The 17,847-nt window shown below is 48.1% G+C and overlaps 1 protein-coding gene across 1 annotated transcript; it reads right to left on the bottom strand.

Annotated features, from left to right (window-relative positions):
* Positions 1–944: 944 nt before the first annotated feature.
* On the bottom strand, positions 945–16,054 carry LOC119176699 (uncharacterized). Its single transcript, XM_037428062.2, has 4 exons — positions 15,813–16,054; positions 9,719–12,591; positions 8,961–9,147; positions 945–5,182 (listed from the first exon to the last, which is right to left on the bottom strand). Exons 2-4 carry the CDS (start codon positions 12,388–12,390, stop codon positions 4,985–4,987), a joined length of 3,057 nt encoding a protein of 1,018 aa, XP_037283959.2. The 5' UTR covers positions 12,391–12,591; positions 15,813–16,054; the 3' UTR covers positions 945–4,984.
* Between the last annotated feature and the right edge of the window lie 1,793 nt (positions 16,055–17,847).

Genomic DNA, 17,847 nt, shown 5'->3' with positions numbered 1-17,847 from the left:
ATATAAAACTTTTTAGGGTGTGGGAGTAAAACATCCAACTTTTCTTCGCTGAACGACGTTTTATCTTGCCACGTTTTAAAACGGAGGCTGCAGACGCCATCTTGGGGTGGGCGTGGCTTTATTGTTCCGGGCTATCCGACGTGTGATCCGGATAGGAGAGGGTGGTTAGTGATAGAAGACGAGATAAGGGACGCCACTTTCTGCCTCTTGTCATAGGGGCAGGGCCCAGCGCTATTAGGGAGGGGAGGTGAACGCTAAATATTGATACGAAGGAGAGACGATAGAACTGACACACAGGGGCGTAGTCGGAAATTTTCTTGGAGGGCACTGATGTATTCTCGTGCGTGTGTTTGTGTGTACGTGCATATATATATATATATATATATATATATATATATATATATATATATATATATATATATATATATATATATATATATATATATATATATATATATATAGTCACTGCAAGGTGGTGCCAGCGAGTACGCCGCCATAGCCGTTGTCTGTCGGCGATCCGGCACGTGACAGCCTGATGTTTGGCGGCGCTGCACCTCACTAACCTCTTTTTGCTGCCGAGAACATTGGTTGTGGTCCAACGATGATGATGGTAGGACGCGGGACCGCAAGTATGGCGGCTGTCACGCTAGCGCCCCCTTGTGTGTGACGTCACGTGAACAGAAAATTGTCTGGGTCGGAGGGGGTCGACATCCCGCCCATCCTGGCTATGGTAAGGATCCTGCAGACTAGTTAAACTTTGCCGACTACATTCATTTAAAGATAACGTTTGTTCGAGTACACTGCTGCCATCTGCAGGCTGCCCGCCAGCGACAAGGGCGTGTCCCCGAATGTTGAAAAACAAATGCATGCTTTGAAGCTACCCGTCCTTCAGTTTTTGTGACCCGCAGAGAAACGCTCGCACGTGAGTCGACCTTCACATCGGGTTGCTGAATGTATTAAAGTGTTTATTGAAAACTCACAAAATCCAACCACGCGTACATGATCCGTGACGGTAGCACGGCCGCTGGATCAAAAGGCACGCGCTATCCCAATACATGCAGCAGCTACGTTATCGCATGGTGCGGTTCGTCAGGACAAAATGTAGCCACACTTACATCGATATACGTTATGGAATAGTAACCACAATGAGGTATATTTGCGTTTAATACATATATTTACACGGCGTTATTGAAGTGCGGAAAGAAAACTTGAAAATACTGGGACTTATGGCTGCCATTAGGCACAGCAGCCATATTACGGGACGTGTAGTGCAAATACTCGCTTGAATAAGCTTTAAGAGCGCCTTGTAACGAGTTATGCACGTACGAGGACACCTTAAGAGCATGTCACATGACAACACGTATATGTAAGGACATATTTAGCGGAGAGTGGCTCCAGCGCCTGCTCGTTGTGACGAAGACGAGCTTGATGCGCAGAACATGTACGCATGTTGCACATGTCCACAGTTCCTTCTACTCGATTATCGTCATTCGCAGTTCCTCCCTTTCATTCTCCTTTGTTGAGTGGCGGGCCGACGACAAAGCTCCTCTGACCGACCTCTCTGATGAGGTAGGAATTGAGCTATGGTGTTGCAGTCGTGCACGAAGGCGTGCGCACGGGTTGGGGAGGTTGGGGGGGGGGGGGGGGAGGCGCTAAGTTAGCCGCGTACATTGACATAATAGCAGGGGCAGTGCTGCCTCGAACTTTCCCATCCCTGACGGGAAATCTGCATGGGTACCTCTATTATCGTGCGTCAGTCTGCAACGAACATGTGGGCGCGAGAATTTTTTTCAAAATTTCAGCGTAGTAGTAGAGTTATACGCGTTTGATGATCGAAATGTTGCCCTCGTTGTTGTTCGTCTTTCTTCTTGACCTCCTCCTCCTCCTCGCCGTTCGAGAAGTATAGGAGCGCGCGTAACTGCAGGCAGACCAACAAGTTCTTTCTGCTGATGACGTGACCAGATACTACTGGTGACGTCACGGCCAACTCTGGGGTTACAGAAATGCCCCGAGAGGAGCACGGGATTTCCTTTTATCGACAAATGTAACTTTGCGGCCTGCTTGCAGCGCTCAGCGCTGGCCGTACGCTGTTGATTGTGAGGCCACTTTGAACTGGATGCGTTCGTTTATATGAAATGTTAGAAAAGAGACACCGATCGCGGCCCGTTGCGAGATGCACCTGGATATTTTTCAATAAAGGTTAGCATCTATTCATCGGAGGTTGTTTACGCAGGCCCCGGAAACTCAGTGTAAGTAAGTTAAAAAAAAAAAAAAACATGCACGCTCGTAGCGGTTGCCGGGCATCCTATAAGATCAGATTGAAGAGCGATCAGAGTGACGTTAATGTGAATGTCCGCATTTATGGGCCTTCACAAGTTTTTACAAATAAAAAAAGTTTGATAACCCTGTAACGAAATTATTTTTTTTGTTTATATGTCTTTTCGCATTCCTTATTTCGTTCATTTTAAATCTGGCGAAGCGCGGGAAGTGATTGACTTGCGTTCGTAGCGCTTGCCTCCTCTCCTTCTCGCTCAGCGATATTAGAAGTTGGATCGCGCTCAGTTATCTCGCTCGGTTGACGTGCGTGTCAGTTGCGGGAAAGGTAGATTAGAGAATTTTAGCTGGGCGGGTTTGCGAAAATCTCTTCGGGTCGCGCTCCGCTCGCTCGTAAACCCGCCCAGCTAAAACTCTCTAAAGACAGCAAGTTGTGGCGGGCAGAGAACGGAAACCGCAGTGAACTACACGCCCAACAAGTCAACCGTGCATCATTCGCCGAAGATGACTTAATCGGGCAGCACATGTTTTCCGTGGCTCTGCGTCGGTGTGCTAACTCTGGGGTTTCTAGTTCTAGTTAGCGTGTCCTAAAGCCAACAGGTGAGCACAAGAATTTAGACTCATTATTTTAGCAGGTACCCATTTGCATGAGTACATATGAGTAAACCCAGTTCTCTGCAAGCCTGGATGAACTGACAGAAGTACAATGTCGTTTGACTAATTGGTGAAAACGGCAGCCAAGCTGCTGTCGGGACAAGGCGTTTATTGAAAGGTTTCAAGTTGTGCTACATAGCTTTAGTTTCTTTTATTTTCGGCGTGTAGTTCAAATGATGTCAAGTAATTATATGCTGCTTCCTACTCACGAAATTCTTGTAGCCGCGGTTTGAATATTTTTGAGTTTTTACTTCTAACAGTGCCACTCAAGTACACGTAATGGAATAAATGCTTTAAAAAATTATTACAGAGAATGTGCCAACGTTTTGACAAGTGAACTTCTCTTCGTTCAGGAAACGCTGTTGCCTTGACGAAGACAAGTCAACTTGCCGAAACGATGTACTCAGTGATGTTCTTTCTCGAAAAACTTCTGATCGCTTCAAGCCTCCCTGTGCCTCTGAACTTCAAGTCTCGTTTGTATTCAAGTTCTGTAAGAAAACTATGCGCGCCGTCGACACAAACGTGATTCAGTCAAATATGCCGTGCCTCACTTGTGATTTTTGATAATTTTCGCATTGGTTTGGATATCTTGGGTTAAATTTTTGCTGATTATGTCCGTATGTCAGTTGTAAATTAAAGCTGTTTTTATAGATTGAGACTTTCAGGCTACGTGTGTCTGTTTTTTTATACAAAACGCGCGTTAAAAAAATTAAAGTTTATTATATTTGTGCCGATCGAGTTTCGTCTTACTGGGAAATCAGTCAATCTATCTTTCGCCTCTTCAGAAAACACGAACAATATTTAGAAGAAAAAGACTAACAAAATTTTATTCGCGCATTGCCGAAGCGGCCAGAGGACCTGAAAATGCGAAGTGAGAAAGGAGGGCTTCCGCGGCACCCCTCCGCTAGGTTTTTCGTCCTTTCTCTCTATTTGAGGACCTCACCAGTGACGTCATGAAATAAGTTTCCTGTTCGTGATTTATTTCTAGTAGCATGCGCGGCAACCGCCAGTGCTAAAAGCGGCGTTGCAGCTGCCGAGAGCGAGGACATGGAAGGTATAGCGAGTTTCCGTCCCCTGGTTTACGGGCCCTTTATAGAGTTTTTCTCTTCCCCATCTTGATGACTAGGACAAAGCGTGCCGCACAGAAAAACTGACTTTCATGTCCCAATGACCTTGCGCTTAAATTTGTCCCTGCATTTGATATGTCAACCATACGAGTGAGCAGTATCAACTCTGCAATGAGGAGCACATTTTACATAATAAGTGTTTGGGAGGCCGCTGTTCGCGAGGCCACAATCCAGGGTACGCTTGAAGCCTGGAGTCACTGTGAAGACAAAAATGATAGCAAACCTTTCGATTACTATATAACATCGGTCTGTGATAAGGGTTGGCTCAAAACTCGACAAAACGTCTGCGATATCTCCTGTATACGTAGAGCTACTTCCCGTTACCACTTCTATTTTGACAAGCAGCTATCAGAAGTGCCAAAGAGCCCTTGGTGGTGCAAGCGTGTAAACAAGCCAACACATTTCACGTATCTCGTTACGAGGCGCCACGTTTGTGGTTGCAGCTTCCATCATGCGGTATAAAACGCCATATGCGCACCACGGAACACCGCAGCTAGGAAATTCAGTGAAGCCCGAGCCCCTATGCTATATCCCCAATATGGCCTGCAATCTTTCATTGTGGTACTGTGCGCATACACGAAAGAACTATAGGACGCAGAGCTGCATGCACCATTGTACTGCATCCTTGTTCTCTAGCTGCATCCGTGTTATCTCGTCCTCTGTCTCGTGATATTGCTCAGTACTATAATGAACTATTTGTATATTTCCCTCCTTTTTCCCCTCCTTACCTTTTCATGCACATTTTTATTTTCCGAGTGCAGGGTAGCAAACCGGAAACTTCACTCAACCTCATTCTCTCTCCTGTCGGAACTTGCCCAACTTGCGGCTTTGTTGTGTTATATTTCCTGCACTCGGTCGCATGTTAGGACTGCGGGATAGTGTGGGAACCCCATTGTGGGCACATGGTTGAGGGCAAACGTGCAATGCGTCTATCGGATCGCAGTCAGTGCCGACTGCGTCGAGCGCGTGGAAGACACGCTGGCCTGGCTGGTAACCGTGGAAACGGAGCTGACGGAGCTGGAAGTGCTGAGCTTCGCCCGGGCTCCTCGGCGCACGTTGCAGAACAGCGACCGGAACAGGTGGCACGTCTTGCGGTTGCACACGAACGCGTAGAACAGAAACAGGCCCTGAAAGTGTTGCGCGTGCAAAAGTATACGCCACAGTGAGCATGCCATGACACAGAAAGCGACACTGGGGCAGGGGGTAGGGGGCAGCTTCACCAAAAATGCCATAACAAAGGGTGGCGACATGCCATTGTACAAACTCGAAAGATTCCCATAAATAGACGCTTGTGATGCATTCATCCAACACCCGGTGTCTTGAATGCAGGTCCGCGGGTGTGCTGCCAAGTGTCTATTTCAGTCACTCGAAACAAACGTGGCCCTCCGTGATTTGAAGAGAAGGAGGCTTTATAAACTCTGATGCTTTATGGAACCCTACAGTCACCCCTGTAGAAGGGTTCGGGTTGCACCTGAAACGTCGAGATATTATAATTTCAAGTAGAAGCTTTATTTTACTTTTATTATTACGTTGTTTGGTGTCACTTTTCTAATGATAATTGTATTCCAACCAGGCAAAACTGTCAAATGTTTACCTTTAAGCATCCGAAGAACCACGCAAGGTATGATATCGAAAAAAAAAAAAATGCCGGCGTATCAGCGATGGCAAAGGTCGTCGAAAAACGAGTCTTTCTTCTGGATAGAGAGAATAAAGCGTTTATATGGCGTTCGGCGCGAGAACATTGCCGAGTAGGCGCTACGTTAAAGTTGCTGGAACGGCGAAAGTGCCGCGATCCGTCTCTCTTTGCCGCCGCGTGCAGTCGGTGGGCTTCGCTACAGAAATGGGCCAACTCGCTCGGTTCGACGGTCTCTCCCGGCCGCCCGAGTTCGGTGCGTTGGCGCGAGATTCTTTTTCTAGCCTCAGAAAAGCATTGAGAAACTTTTAGACGTCAAGTGCCGTTTGCGCTCTCAATCTAACGCTTGTTGAGGCATGGAAAAATGCCAGGGTGCTGCACTTTTGGATGCAGCAACCGGCGGGAAACGGGCAAGGTCCTTTTTGCTATTCCCAGAGGGAAAAATGACGCAAGCGATGGGCTACACAGAATGCGGCGGGAGCAGTTTGCTCCCACCGCTGACATCCGCTTTTGGGAAGTCAGCACCTTGTTGAGAAATCGCAAATGTTGTTTCGGAAAATGATTGCATTTGCCCGGCGCAAAAGCAGCGTGTTTCGCGCGGTTGCCGTATAGGTTCATGCGCAATAACATTGCCGTCTTTAATTACGTTTGCCGTAAAATTGATGCCTTAGGGCTCACATGCAGAGTACAGTGCGTCCTGACAGCTGACTGTTATTTAGCGTGTTTCAAGAAATGTGTCTAATATTCTTTAAAAAAGTACAGAGAGTAGGTATCTGCGTTCTACTTGCGGCGTTGCTTTCGCGTGGCAGAAGGCATCTTCAGATGGGTACAAATATTTTATTTGTAACAGTATAGAAATTAACACAATTAACTTTTTAACCAGATGTAATAACCTATCAAGTCAAATGGGCGAATCCAAGCCCTTCCTACAAATAGTCCATAGCCACTTGGAAATTTTGCAAAAGCGCCCACTGGTAATCACCGCGGGCGACCGACAGAAAAGCAGGAAAGACACACACACACACCCGGACAGACAGACCGAAATTTCCGCGTCGAAGTACGCCTCTAGAACAAGGCCTACATTATGGCCAGGGCCGTCTATATACAGATGCTTCCAGCGCCCGACAACATGCGCAGCTGTGAATATTGAAGCGCTATTTCCATAGCTACGGTATTTCCATCGATACGGTATCCCCAACCCCAAACTATGAAAAAAAAAATCGCGAACCTTGCACTAGTTCGCGCCAGCCTTGAAAGTGTGAAACCGCAGATTTCGAACACTAATCTCGTTGTTTCTATTGTTTCTACTGTGCGTCAACATGGACGTGGTGAGCTGGGAAAATACGTTTGAAGACCTAGGAAGCGATCATCGAATCCTCATCTTGGTCGTCGGCAGGAACGCAGAACAAAGCGCAAATCAAGAAGTCAGGATCGTCACAGTGGATACGAGAACACACTTATCGTGAGTGATGCCAAGACGGTGGTCCGAAACTTTACGAAGGGAAGAGTCTCTGTCGAGATCGTGCACATGTTAAACGCCAGAGCCAAAGATTTCAAGTCTGGCTCGATTGCTGCCAAGTCTTTCAAGTAATTCCCCGCGCACGCGGGAGAGCTTGGCAGTGACCAAAAATCTGACCTCCCGTCAAACCACAACGAGCGCGCCCACTTAGTCGCGAGACTGCTAACCTGCCGCGACGCAGACGAAAGGGCCGCCGATGTGCGACACATCGACGATGGCGAGGCACCCGAGGTCGGATGACGTAATACCTCTGCGATGACGATAACAGACCCCGAGGCCTTACAGGACTGCAAGGACATCATGGTTACCTTCCGCGAGATCCTCAACCATTGTAGAAAAACGCGACGGCGTTACCCACCACCCCACATGCAGCTAGAGAGGTCTCAGGCGTCTGATCTGCAGCGTCTGTACACCGACACTTTTGAGAATCCCCGACATCTGCATAGACTGTGTCCCTCGCTCACCCGTCATTCGACTGCCCGTGGTGCGGGCACGATACAGCCGACATGGCGCATATACTTTGGGAGTGCGACTGTGGTGTTCGCCGCCACTACTCGGACGATCGAGCGTGAGTGTACCCCAAGACGACTGGCCGAGCGGTGGCGAGCCGCCCTTAGCCCACGTGCTGTGGATGAAATCTGGGCTGTCCAGCGAGCCCGGGCTATCGCCGAGGACATCGCGCGATGCTCCGTGTACAACATCTCCTGGAGGCCTAGCCCGGGCCAGTAATTCTTCGTTGGATCCTTAATAAAGTTCATTACCAACCTATTGTTTTTACGCTTTATCTAGGCAATGCCGGTTGGTTCTAGGTTGCTTCCAACATTGTTGGCTTCCAGGTCGTTGCTAAGCTTTCGCTAGGTGATGGTAGGTTGTGTCTATGTGTTAATTCTCAGCGCAGAGAGGTTCGGGTTAAACCAGAGAGAGTTACAAGCACGACACGGGACATCGTCATTGGCGTAGGCCTTCCATCACTTCGGCGTCTTCTCGTAACCTCCGTGGCCTTATTCTCCCGCCATGTACTCGGGGTCTTCGCCTCGCCGCCGTCGCTTGGTATCCATTTGTTAGTCTAAGTGTTGCCTTCTTCATTTTAGTGCAAGTTGTTTTTAGTGGGAATGGCTCCACTCGATGTAGCACACATTCATTTATGATGACGATAGTTTTCAGATAAACCGCACAAATCTTTGTGGCCTATACCTGTTTATTATTATGATAGTTATTTTTTGTACGGAATGAACACATGAACTTCGTTATACTATCATTTAATAGTGCCGTGAAGCCAGCTCGCACGCGGCAATTTGCGTTGCAACACGCAATCAAGAATATTATTAAAAACTGTATATGTCCCACCGTGGTGGTCTAGTGGCTAAGGTACTCGGCTCGTGACCCGCAGGTCGCGGGATCAAATCCCGGCTGCGGCGGCTGCATTTTTGATGGAGGCAAAAATGCTGCAGGCCCGTGTGCTCAGACTTGGGTGTACGTGAAAGAACCACAGGTGGTCGGAAATTCCAGAGCCCTCCACTACGGCATCTCTCATAATCATATGGTAGTTTTGGTACGTTAAATTCCACATATCAGTCATTAAAAACTGTATATTGAATTGACCGATATATCAAACTTATGTTTTTTTCTTTTTATTTAGGTATATGTAAGCTCGACTGCATAATTGCTAAAATGTATCCCTGTATCTTCACTCATTCATTTAGGTCACTTGAATGCCAGAGAAATCAATAACCGGCGCCGTGCACGCACATACCTGTAGCGTGTTGCAAACGATGAACAGGTAGGTGAAAGCTGTCCTGGCGGCTTCAGAGCTGCGCACGAAAGCCGCGACGAAGCCGAAAACCCACGTCAGGCCCATTCCGGTTGCCATGCGCACGTACGTGGCAGCCGTGGCCGGACCCTTGTCGCTGTGGCGGCGCAGGATGGGGCCCGGCTTCTGCCTGAACCAACGCACGACAAGTTCAGCAGAGTTTGCTGTTTCGAGTTAGTCAACATCCGCTGTACACGCAGAGTGAGTGAAAAGAGGGAAAGACAAAACTATTTGTTCTCCTTGGTGGGGTCAAGAGAGGCGGGCGCCGGAAGACTAGCCCTACCGGAACCCCCCTTTCTCAGGCGGCGGCCAAACATAGGGCGAAAGACAACGTCGCTATGTCTCGTGTTGCACTACATGCCGCAGAGCCATGTTTACTTCAAAAAAGTATGGTGGAGTTATCAGTATATGCTTGACAGAAACATATTACAGTTTAAGGTGGGATCTTAGGGGGGGGGGGAGGGGAAGCTACAGCTAATCCTGGGTTACGGTGTCGCACGTGATCAACTTTCTTTAGTGGACCGAGTATCGCTTCAAGAGCACGATCACACATAGGCAAATAACTTGTAATCTCACACATGCGTTGTAACTTCAATACTTCTGGCGATGAGGGTCCTTAAGTTAGAATTTCATGAAAGGCGGCAGTCAAGGTGCAGCACGTAAACACAATTTTTGTTATTACATGAACAGGAAATGCTTACCTGGACACACTATGCACGGAGTAGACGGTCATGACATAGAAGACAAAGTTCAACAAGAGGAGCGCAGCGACGGGTACGGCGAAAAAAGCAAGCGCGGACAGTTTGTTGACAATCCAACAGACGCCGAACAAACCGTACGACGGGGAGAGAAAAGTGTCGAAGTAGTCCAGGGCGAAGCATGCGCCCACGATAGCGAGCGGTGTGCCGAAGGCGTACAGCATGTAAAACGGCAGGTGGTGGGAGACCTTGCGCGTGCCGCCCATGGAGCTGCCACTCGTCCTGAACGTCTTGTACAAGTCGTAAGCGAGCACGTTCATCCAGAAGAAAGAGTTGATGACCGTGTAGTGGCACACAATGGCCGCAGCTCTGCAGGCAGCACCCTGCACAGACTGTCGCTGACTCAGCAGAAATGTCAGCTGCATGACGAAGAGTGAACCGGTCAGAAAGATGATGTTCCATCCCGGAAGATTGCGAAGTTCGGAAAACAGCGAGTAGGTGGTTAACACCAGCACGAGACACAGCAACGAGATGGCAGTCAGCACGAGGCTTACGAGGGCCATGATTGGTCCATCGAACAGTTGGCCACGAATTCTGAGTCCCTGTCGCAGTTCGTCCAAGCAGAGGCATACCTTTCCTTCGGGCATGAGCTGGTAGTGGCGACACGTGATGGAGAGAGGGCCAGGTCCAGCGTAAAGCATGAGCGTGTCGTTCTCGAATATGTTCACCTGCGTCGTGTTGAAGTCGACGCAGGGACACGACTTCGGAAGCCCTGTCCCGCGGTCGCACACGATGACAATGCTGTTCGTAGTCACCGGAGACTTCTGGTCGCCGGTGACTCGTATGAGGACGTTGGCCACGAAGTCTCCCGGCTTGAAGGTTCGACCGGTCTTGTTCACGTATACTTTGCCGATGCCGGTGCCGTTCTCGGTTCTGGGCAGGAAGACGAACTCGTCGTTCCAGTACTCGCGCCATATGCCTCCGTCCTTTTCGCTGCACCAGTCTTCGAGGACAAGTGGCTTTGATCGTACGCTGCTCACCGCCGCCGTCATGTTCAGTTCCTTGAGTAGAATCGAGTTAAGGCTGAAACTTGCTGCCAGAGAAACGATTATAGAACTTATCGACGGCTCGAGATCGTCTTTCGTGGGTTCGTAAAGATCGAAGTGCGTTATTAACGTTGCCGGAGAACCAGTGCTGTTGGCAGGGTCTGGCACGTGGCCGTCTTCGTGCACGTAGTCTTCTTCTTCCACCACTAGCACGTCGTCTGAGCCTTCTAGGTATTGGTGCACCTTTTCGGGGTCCCACACAATGGCGACAGCCATGTTTTTTATTCTCTCTTTCGATATGTTGTAGTATTGGACGAAGCTGTCAGTGAGAGACTGCTTCAATTCATCCATGCTTACTTCGCTTGACCGATCCAGGCTGATGTTGATCACAACAGTAATGCGACTGTAGTCAGCGCTCTTATTTTCGAACAGGGGCGCATTTGCCGTATTATTTTCTGTGCTGTTGTGTGGTTTCTGTATGCACTTCGAGTTTACCAGTGTGAACTGGGTGCCGCAATAAAGCTGACGGCAAAGTTCGGCGAAAGGATCCCAGATGAATCCTTCGTTACATCTTTGTTGATTGCGCATCATCGTTTCTTTACTTTCAGAAGAGAACTTGTACTTCTCCACTCCGTCCAAACCGAAGTTAAGGACAATAGAAAAGGCTGAAGGAATGTCATCTGTGGCTTCGTAGCTCTTCTCTTTAGATCCCTGGAACAACGAGCTTGCCATTTCTTTTTGGCTGTAGGTCGCCACGCCACCAGGACAGCGAAGATCCGGTACATCGCCATTGCAGAGCGCGCAGTAGGCGTTCTTGTAGAGCTTACGCTTCCGGTTAGGCTTGTGGATTGATCTCACGGGGCCCTGAAACGCTGCGCACAGGTCTTCCAAGTTCCTTCCGTCGAACACTGTTCTTCTATCACTGCACATACTCACGGCCTGCACGCAACTCCTGACAAAGTAGCGTGTCGAGTGGTTTCCACTTTCTGCTTCCGTATCCTCCAACAGGGCAAGTGGCACGGCGTTTGTCACTCCGTTGCACCGAGCGTGCGCGTCGTTCGCGTAGACGATGCCATCTTCACCCAAGACCTTTACCTCGTCTTCCTCATCGTCGATGTTGAGGTCTACTCCATCGGGACACGTAGACACGTAGAAGAAGGACAGGTCTTGCGGGAAGTCGGTTTCGTAGATGCACGGGGGTCGCAGTGAGTGCTGCTCGACGGCTAATGGATCCAGTGAACAGTGTTTTTGGACGTCGACGCAGCAGTCACCGTATTTTACGCAGGAGGGGTCGCAGTGGCACGTGTACTCCTCCTCATCGTCCGAGGGCTCCCCGCAACGGTTCTTGCACGAGTCGGTTAATGGACATCTCGGCGGGAAGAAACCGCTCTCGCCGGCTTCACTGACTCTCGTAACGTTCGGTTTTCGAAGCAGGAAACTGGAGTCGCCCGGATGCGCCTTAGAGGGCTCTCCGACATCCTTGCTCAGTGCGTTGGCGTAACAGACGGTAGAGGCACCCCAGGTTGGCCACGTGACCAGCACGACGAAGGTAATCAGGATTGGCGCCGAAGAAGCACCCGAGACATGCTCCTCCCCCAAGGTCTTCAGTGACCGTGGTTTTCTCCGCATCTCCTGTCTGTATTACAGTGAAAGGCGCTGTAACTTCTTCGAGCGGTGCTCAGAGGTTCCAAAAGGTTTTCCAGGTGACACATTTGCCGCAGTGATAGGCTGTCGTCACTGTCCCTGTCCACCCTTCGGGAAAAGTGCTGACGTCGTAGCCCGGGGCCTCATGCCGGTGGATCTTCGTTAGCGATAGTCAAGTGCATGACCCTGAAATGTAGAAGAAAAACAGTGCAGAGTCATAGCGGTATAACTGCCATCTTAAAACGGCCTTTGTACCTTTCAATGTTGTCTGTAAGAATGCCCACCACATGGGCTTGCTTACAAACGACACAAGTTTGCGCTTGCGTCACGTTGCTTACGTCGTTAAAGTCTAAGTGTGTGCTATTCCACTTTTGTTTACGTATCAACAAGTACAGGCTGCTTTTCTTCGATACAAATACAGTTATGTGACAACTATAGTTTGAAATGAGCGCCTTACGTGAAACGCTGAGCTGTTTGGCTCTGTGGACTGAGCTCTCCCTACGGCGAGTGGTGCTTCTCTGGAAGTGCATAGAAGGGGAGAACCGCAGCGCTCTTTGGCTTATCAGCTGCTGTGGCAGGTGGTCGCCGAGACCGAGGTGCAAAGGCCTTAATGCTGCCACTCGACTTACTGCAGCGGCAGTCGAGAGGAGCGAGGTATCAATTTATGCACTCTTGATAACAGAACGTGTTACGTCCTTCAGTTATGTGTCTATCGACGACTCTCCAGCTCGACAAAGCCTTTTAGCGCTAGGCAGCATGTGCTAGACGGAAGGGGTGTGATGGTATCATTAGGCTCTTAAGGACACGCTAACCTTGGAATGCGGGCAGGCTCCACTGACAAACCCCCGTCTCTCTTTTAAATTTTTGATTGTATAGAGCAGGGTTCTCAAACTTACTAAGTCAGCGGGCCGCACTGATGCAATTTAGTCTACCGAGGGCCTGGAAAAGGGGGCGGTGGTCGTTTGTACAAATAGTTGGCTAACGTTACCATTAAGCCCGCCCCGGTGGTTTAATGACCAATACACTCGGCTGCTGAACCACAGGTCGCGGGATCGAATCCCGGCAGCGGTGGCTGCATTTTCTATAGAGTCGAAAAGGCTCGAGGCACGTGTGCTTAGATTTAGGTGCACGTTAAAGAAACCCTGCTGGTCGACATTTCCGGAGTCCTCCACTACGGCGTCTCTCATAATCATATGGTGGTTTTGGGACGTTAAACCCTAACAATGGTTATTATAACGTTACCATTAAGAAAAAAAATTTTCCTCGTATCTTATGAACGGGTCATTTCCGAAAAAGATATGGTGCCAGAATTAAAACATATCGATAGCGGTCGCTATCGACATAAAGGGATAACGTCAGTGCACCGGTCGATTCGGAAACGTAGTTTTGGTTTTACAGTTATGCTTAAACACATGTCGACCACATAAGGTGTTTCACAATAACAATGCATCAGACCAGTCATGGCGATGTGTATGTGCACGATTATCAAGAGAATAAACAAAATGTGGGACGAAGACAGTCATGTGAACGAAGACAGTCACCATTTTATGAAGACTGCACGCAATACGAAAACGTGTGGGCTGAGTTGAATTCCACAGAGGTCCACTGAGCAGCCACAACTTTAAATTTAACTTAAAGATAATTAGTTTAGTGCGAAGGACACCATGAAAATACGTTTCTAACAGTTTGCTTAGTGGCAATATTCTTTGTGACCTTAGCTATATTTTGCCTTGTTCCTGTATTCTGCCTGCCTAAGCTGTTTTTCAATTCAGTTGCGATAACAATATCTGGGCATTTCACGTGCCAGATCCACAATGTCATTAGGAGTAGAGAGAGGATTTTCGGGTATTAAAAAAATGCTCGTTTCAGGAGCCTAAAATAGGCTGGCTAACCAACGTTTTAGACCTCCAATCAAGTATTTACATAAATGTCAATTTTGAGCGAAGAAGCGCGTGATCTCTATCTGCGTCAGGAAAAAAAATATTATTGTTTTGTGTGACACGAAGGCGCCAACTGTTGAACATAGCCATGCAATTATGCTTTTTACCGCACGATTCGCTGATCCCTTCTGTAGAACTGTGAGTAAAGTGTACACAGTCGAATCAACGCACTCCTGGGTTGCCTCTTTTTTAAGCATGACTGGACAAGACAAAGCAGAAGCAGGTAGTCAGATCTCGGATAGACCAGGTCGATCGAGGCAGGTGCGTAGGCTGAATTTTTTTTTCGAATGGGGCGGGGGCACCCACTTGAAATGGTCATTTTTCGCTTTTAATGCCATGACGAAACAAATTGGGGAAGGGGGGCGAGGGAGGAGGGCACGGGCCTGGTTTGCCACCTCCTGGCTACTGGATTGATGGACGCCTCGTACTTACCGGGTCGAATCGCGAACGGAGCCGATTTCTCACCTGGTGGTGAACACCTTCAACGTAAATTACAAACAATAACGAAAGCCGCCTGCACATAACACTTTTCTTTATTTTATGATCACTATCGTTCCCCCTGACGGCTCTCCGCGGTTTCGCATTCGCCAACCACTCGCCGCCGCGTCCCATATAACAGTGCTGTCAGTGGTTGTTTCCTGGAGTTGGTTGAGCAAGAAGACTAGGTCGAAAAACCCCACAGAGTTCCGATCACTCAATGTGGCGCGGAGATATGAATAATGGTCTCAAACTGCATCCGGGAGCGAAACTCCAGGCCAAATATTATTCATACAGGCGCCAATCCTGAAAAAGTATTTCAAGGCATTTGTCAGTGTTTAGGCACAAACGCCAAAATAGACATTGATAAGTGCTACGAAAACACCATAAAAACCCTTCTTAACCTTTGTTCTATGCGCGTATATCAAAGTGGCGCGATAAGATCGACAAAAAACAATAATAACCGAAAACCTGGTCTCTATAATTATGAGATACGCCATGGTGCAGGGCCCCGCTACGTTTGGCCACCTGTGATTGTTTAACGTGCACCTAAATCTAAGTACACGAGTCATTTCGCCTTAATCGAAATGCGACAGCCGCGGCCGGTTTCGAACCCACGACCTTCGGGTCAACATCCGAGCACTGCGGCGGCTAATTCAGGTTGTAGATAAGTCACGTATTAAGCAATTAGAAGGACGATTAAGGCGACATTTTGTCATCTACCGTTACGAGATAAAGAAAGGACGACATCCGTTTCACTATTTCGCGAAGAACACGTACGCTTCTAACAGATACACAAACACGCAAACGCAAACATACACGTACGCAAACACATACACAAACACACTTGTAAAACACATGGACAAACACTTGTAAAACAAATACACAAAGGGCGAAATTCGAATAACAGGCTCTTGAAATTGGCTACAAGAGGGGGCACAATGCATGCGTACCTTTTATGCATTAGAGAATGTAAACGTATCAGCTAACCTGATCGAAGGTTGCTGTGACCGGGCTCAATTTGAGATATAGTCCAGATCACGGGCCCGCGTTTGAAAGCAGTGTAATACCGCGCTGGAAGGTTTTGACGAGCTGCTTCGACACGATATTGTGACGTGATGTATCGACGCAGTCCGCTTTGTCCTCTGCCAGGAAGGCGCGAGAAGAATAAGAGAATACGATACGGCGACACCGCATTCCTGACAGCTGTGATCGTTCCCAGACCTTGCGCGCTTGCGTATCGGCGTCGTCTGAAGGGGCTCGTTCGGCATGTATTGCTGAGGACCGACGTGGTGTGCTTCCACTGCAGGGAGGGGACGTTTTGTTGTTGTGTATTATTTATTTTATTTTATTTATTGGATACCGTGAGCCTAATCAGGCCCATACAGGAGTGAACAATGAATACGTAGGTCAGTTTCGCATCAGCGTAAGAGAAACACAGTAATAACACTTCAGCACAGTGCTGTGCGACAGAGTCTTATAGATTGATCCTAGCGAAAAAGAACAGAGAAACACATTTTTGAATAAATCAGCGTTACATACAGCAAATCTCAGTGTCATGGTGGAGCTGGAAATGTAGAAATATAGTTAGCCACTTGAAGGGTTTATACGAATAGAAACTGCTCAAATTTAGCAGTGAAAGCCTTAAAGATTCAACATTCATGCAAGCATGTGGAAGAGCATTCCTTTTTTTTTTCATTTTTATGTGGTAGACGGGAGCGTTTGTAAGTGTCGCAGCGTGTTATATGACAGAGAGAAAAAGAGGCAAAGGAAAGGCAGGAAGGCTGACCAGTGTGTACCCGCAGTTTACTACCCTACACGGGGAAGGAGCGAAAAAAAGTTCGGCAGATCTCACGTACCTGGGAATCGACGTTGTGCGAAGCATGCCGAGGGAAGGTGACCGTGTTGCAATTTTTTTATTGAGTGACACGTCGTGAAATGATGCTAAATGAATCTACAAATGTTGCACGCTCAGACATATGTAGAAGAGTTGGAGATGTTTATATAACCAGTTGTTTGCACTTGCGCAACGATTCCATCTGGAACATGAGTATTAGCAACACCAGAAGCTGATATGAAGCGCTTATTCTCGCGAGGATGCTGACCCTGGACACTGCTACATAAATCAACTTCAGCACATGGCAGCTAACCACAGTTGACGTTAACCCGTCGTGACGGCTGTATCGAAGGAGTGCATATGTAATGTTTATAAAATTGGGCAGGCAGAACTGCAACCTCTATTGACCATTCACGAAGATTAGCGTCTATTTGAAAAGTATTTCCGAGACCTGGCGCAGCTCTGTGTTAAAATGCTTCATTAGTGCGCAGAATGCTTGGGTTCGATTCCAGCTGGGACCCTGACATTTATTATTTGCACTAGTCGGGTCGATGACCGATGTCGGGAATTTCTTAACGCTCGAGCGTTAAAAGTGCCCATGTGTGTTCTCGTCGTTCCTGGGTAGATACTAAGTGTCAGTCACCAGTGGCACACACCCGCATACCAGCGGCACATACCCGCCCGTTGGTATGCGCCACTGTCTGGCGGGAAGTGTTTGACGACGTATGTTACGGCAATGTGACACTATTCATGTCTTGAACGGCGCGTCATATTCGTCAAAACATTTTGCCATCCCGTGCTAATTTTGGTTCACGCCAGGTTAGGGGGGGGGGGGGGCACGAGAGCACTCAAATGTAAGCGGCTCGATAGATAGATAGACAGACAGACACACATAGATAGATAGATAGATAGATAGATAGATAGATAGATAGATAGATAGATAGATAGATAGATAGATAGATAGATAGATAGATAGATAGATAGATAGATAGATAGATAGATAGATAGATAGATTCAAAGTCGCCGAAGTTCGCTAAGAAATGCTTCGCATCTTAAAGGGAGAAAGAAAAGTGGACAGAGAGAAGAAGAGAGCATGTCATACGCGTACACGTGCTTTCACCACGCACGCACACGAGCTATCGCAACCGAGAAATACTTGAGATCGGTTCCTCCGTGGTCACAAAGGCG

Source organism: Rhipicephalus microplus, chromosome 3 (genome assembly GCF_043290135.1).
Source record: "Rhipicephalus microplus isolate Deutch F79 chromosome 3, USDA_Rmic, whole genome shotgun sequence".
Taxonomy (NCBI): Eukaryota; Metazoa; Arthropoda; class Arachnida; order Ixodida; family Ixodidae; genus Rhipicephalus; species Rhipicephalus microplus.
Note: the sequence above shows the minus strand (reverse complement) of the source record. Positions and strands in the feature narration are given on the sequence as shown.

Coding starts and splice junctions, on each gene's coding strand:
- LOC119176699 (XM_037428062.2), bottom strand. CDS start 12,390: ATGCGGAGAAAACCACGGTCACTGAAGACCTTGGGGGAGGAGCATGTC. Junction 9,148..9,718: donor TCCGTGCATAGTGTGTCCAG/GTAAGCATTTCC, acceptor GCGTTGGTTCAG/GCAGAAGCCGGGCCCCATCC. Junction 5,183..8,960: donor TCGTTTGCAACACGCTACAG/GTATGTGCGTGC, acceptor CAACACTTTCAG/GGCCTGTTTCTGTTCTACGC.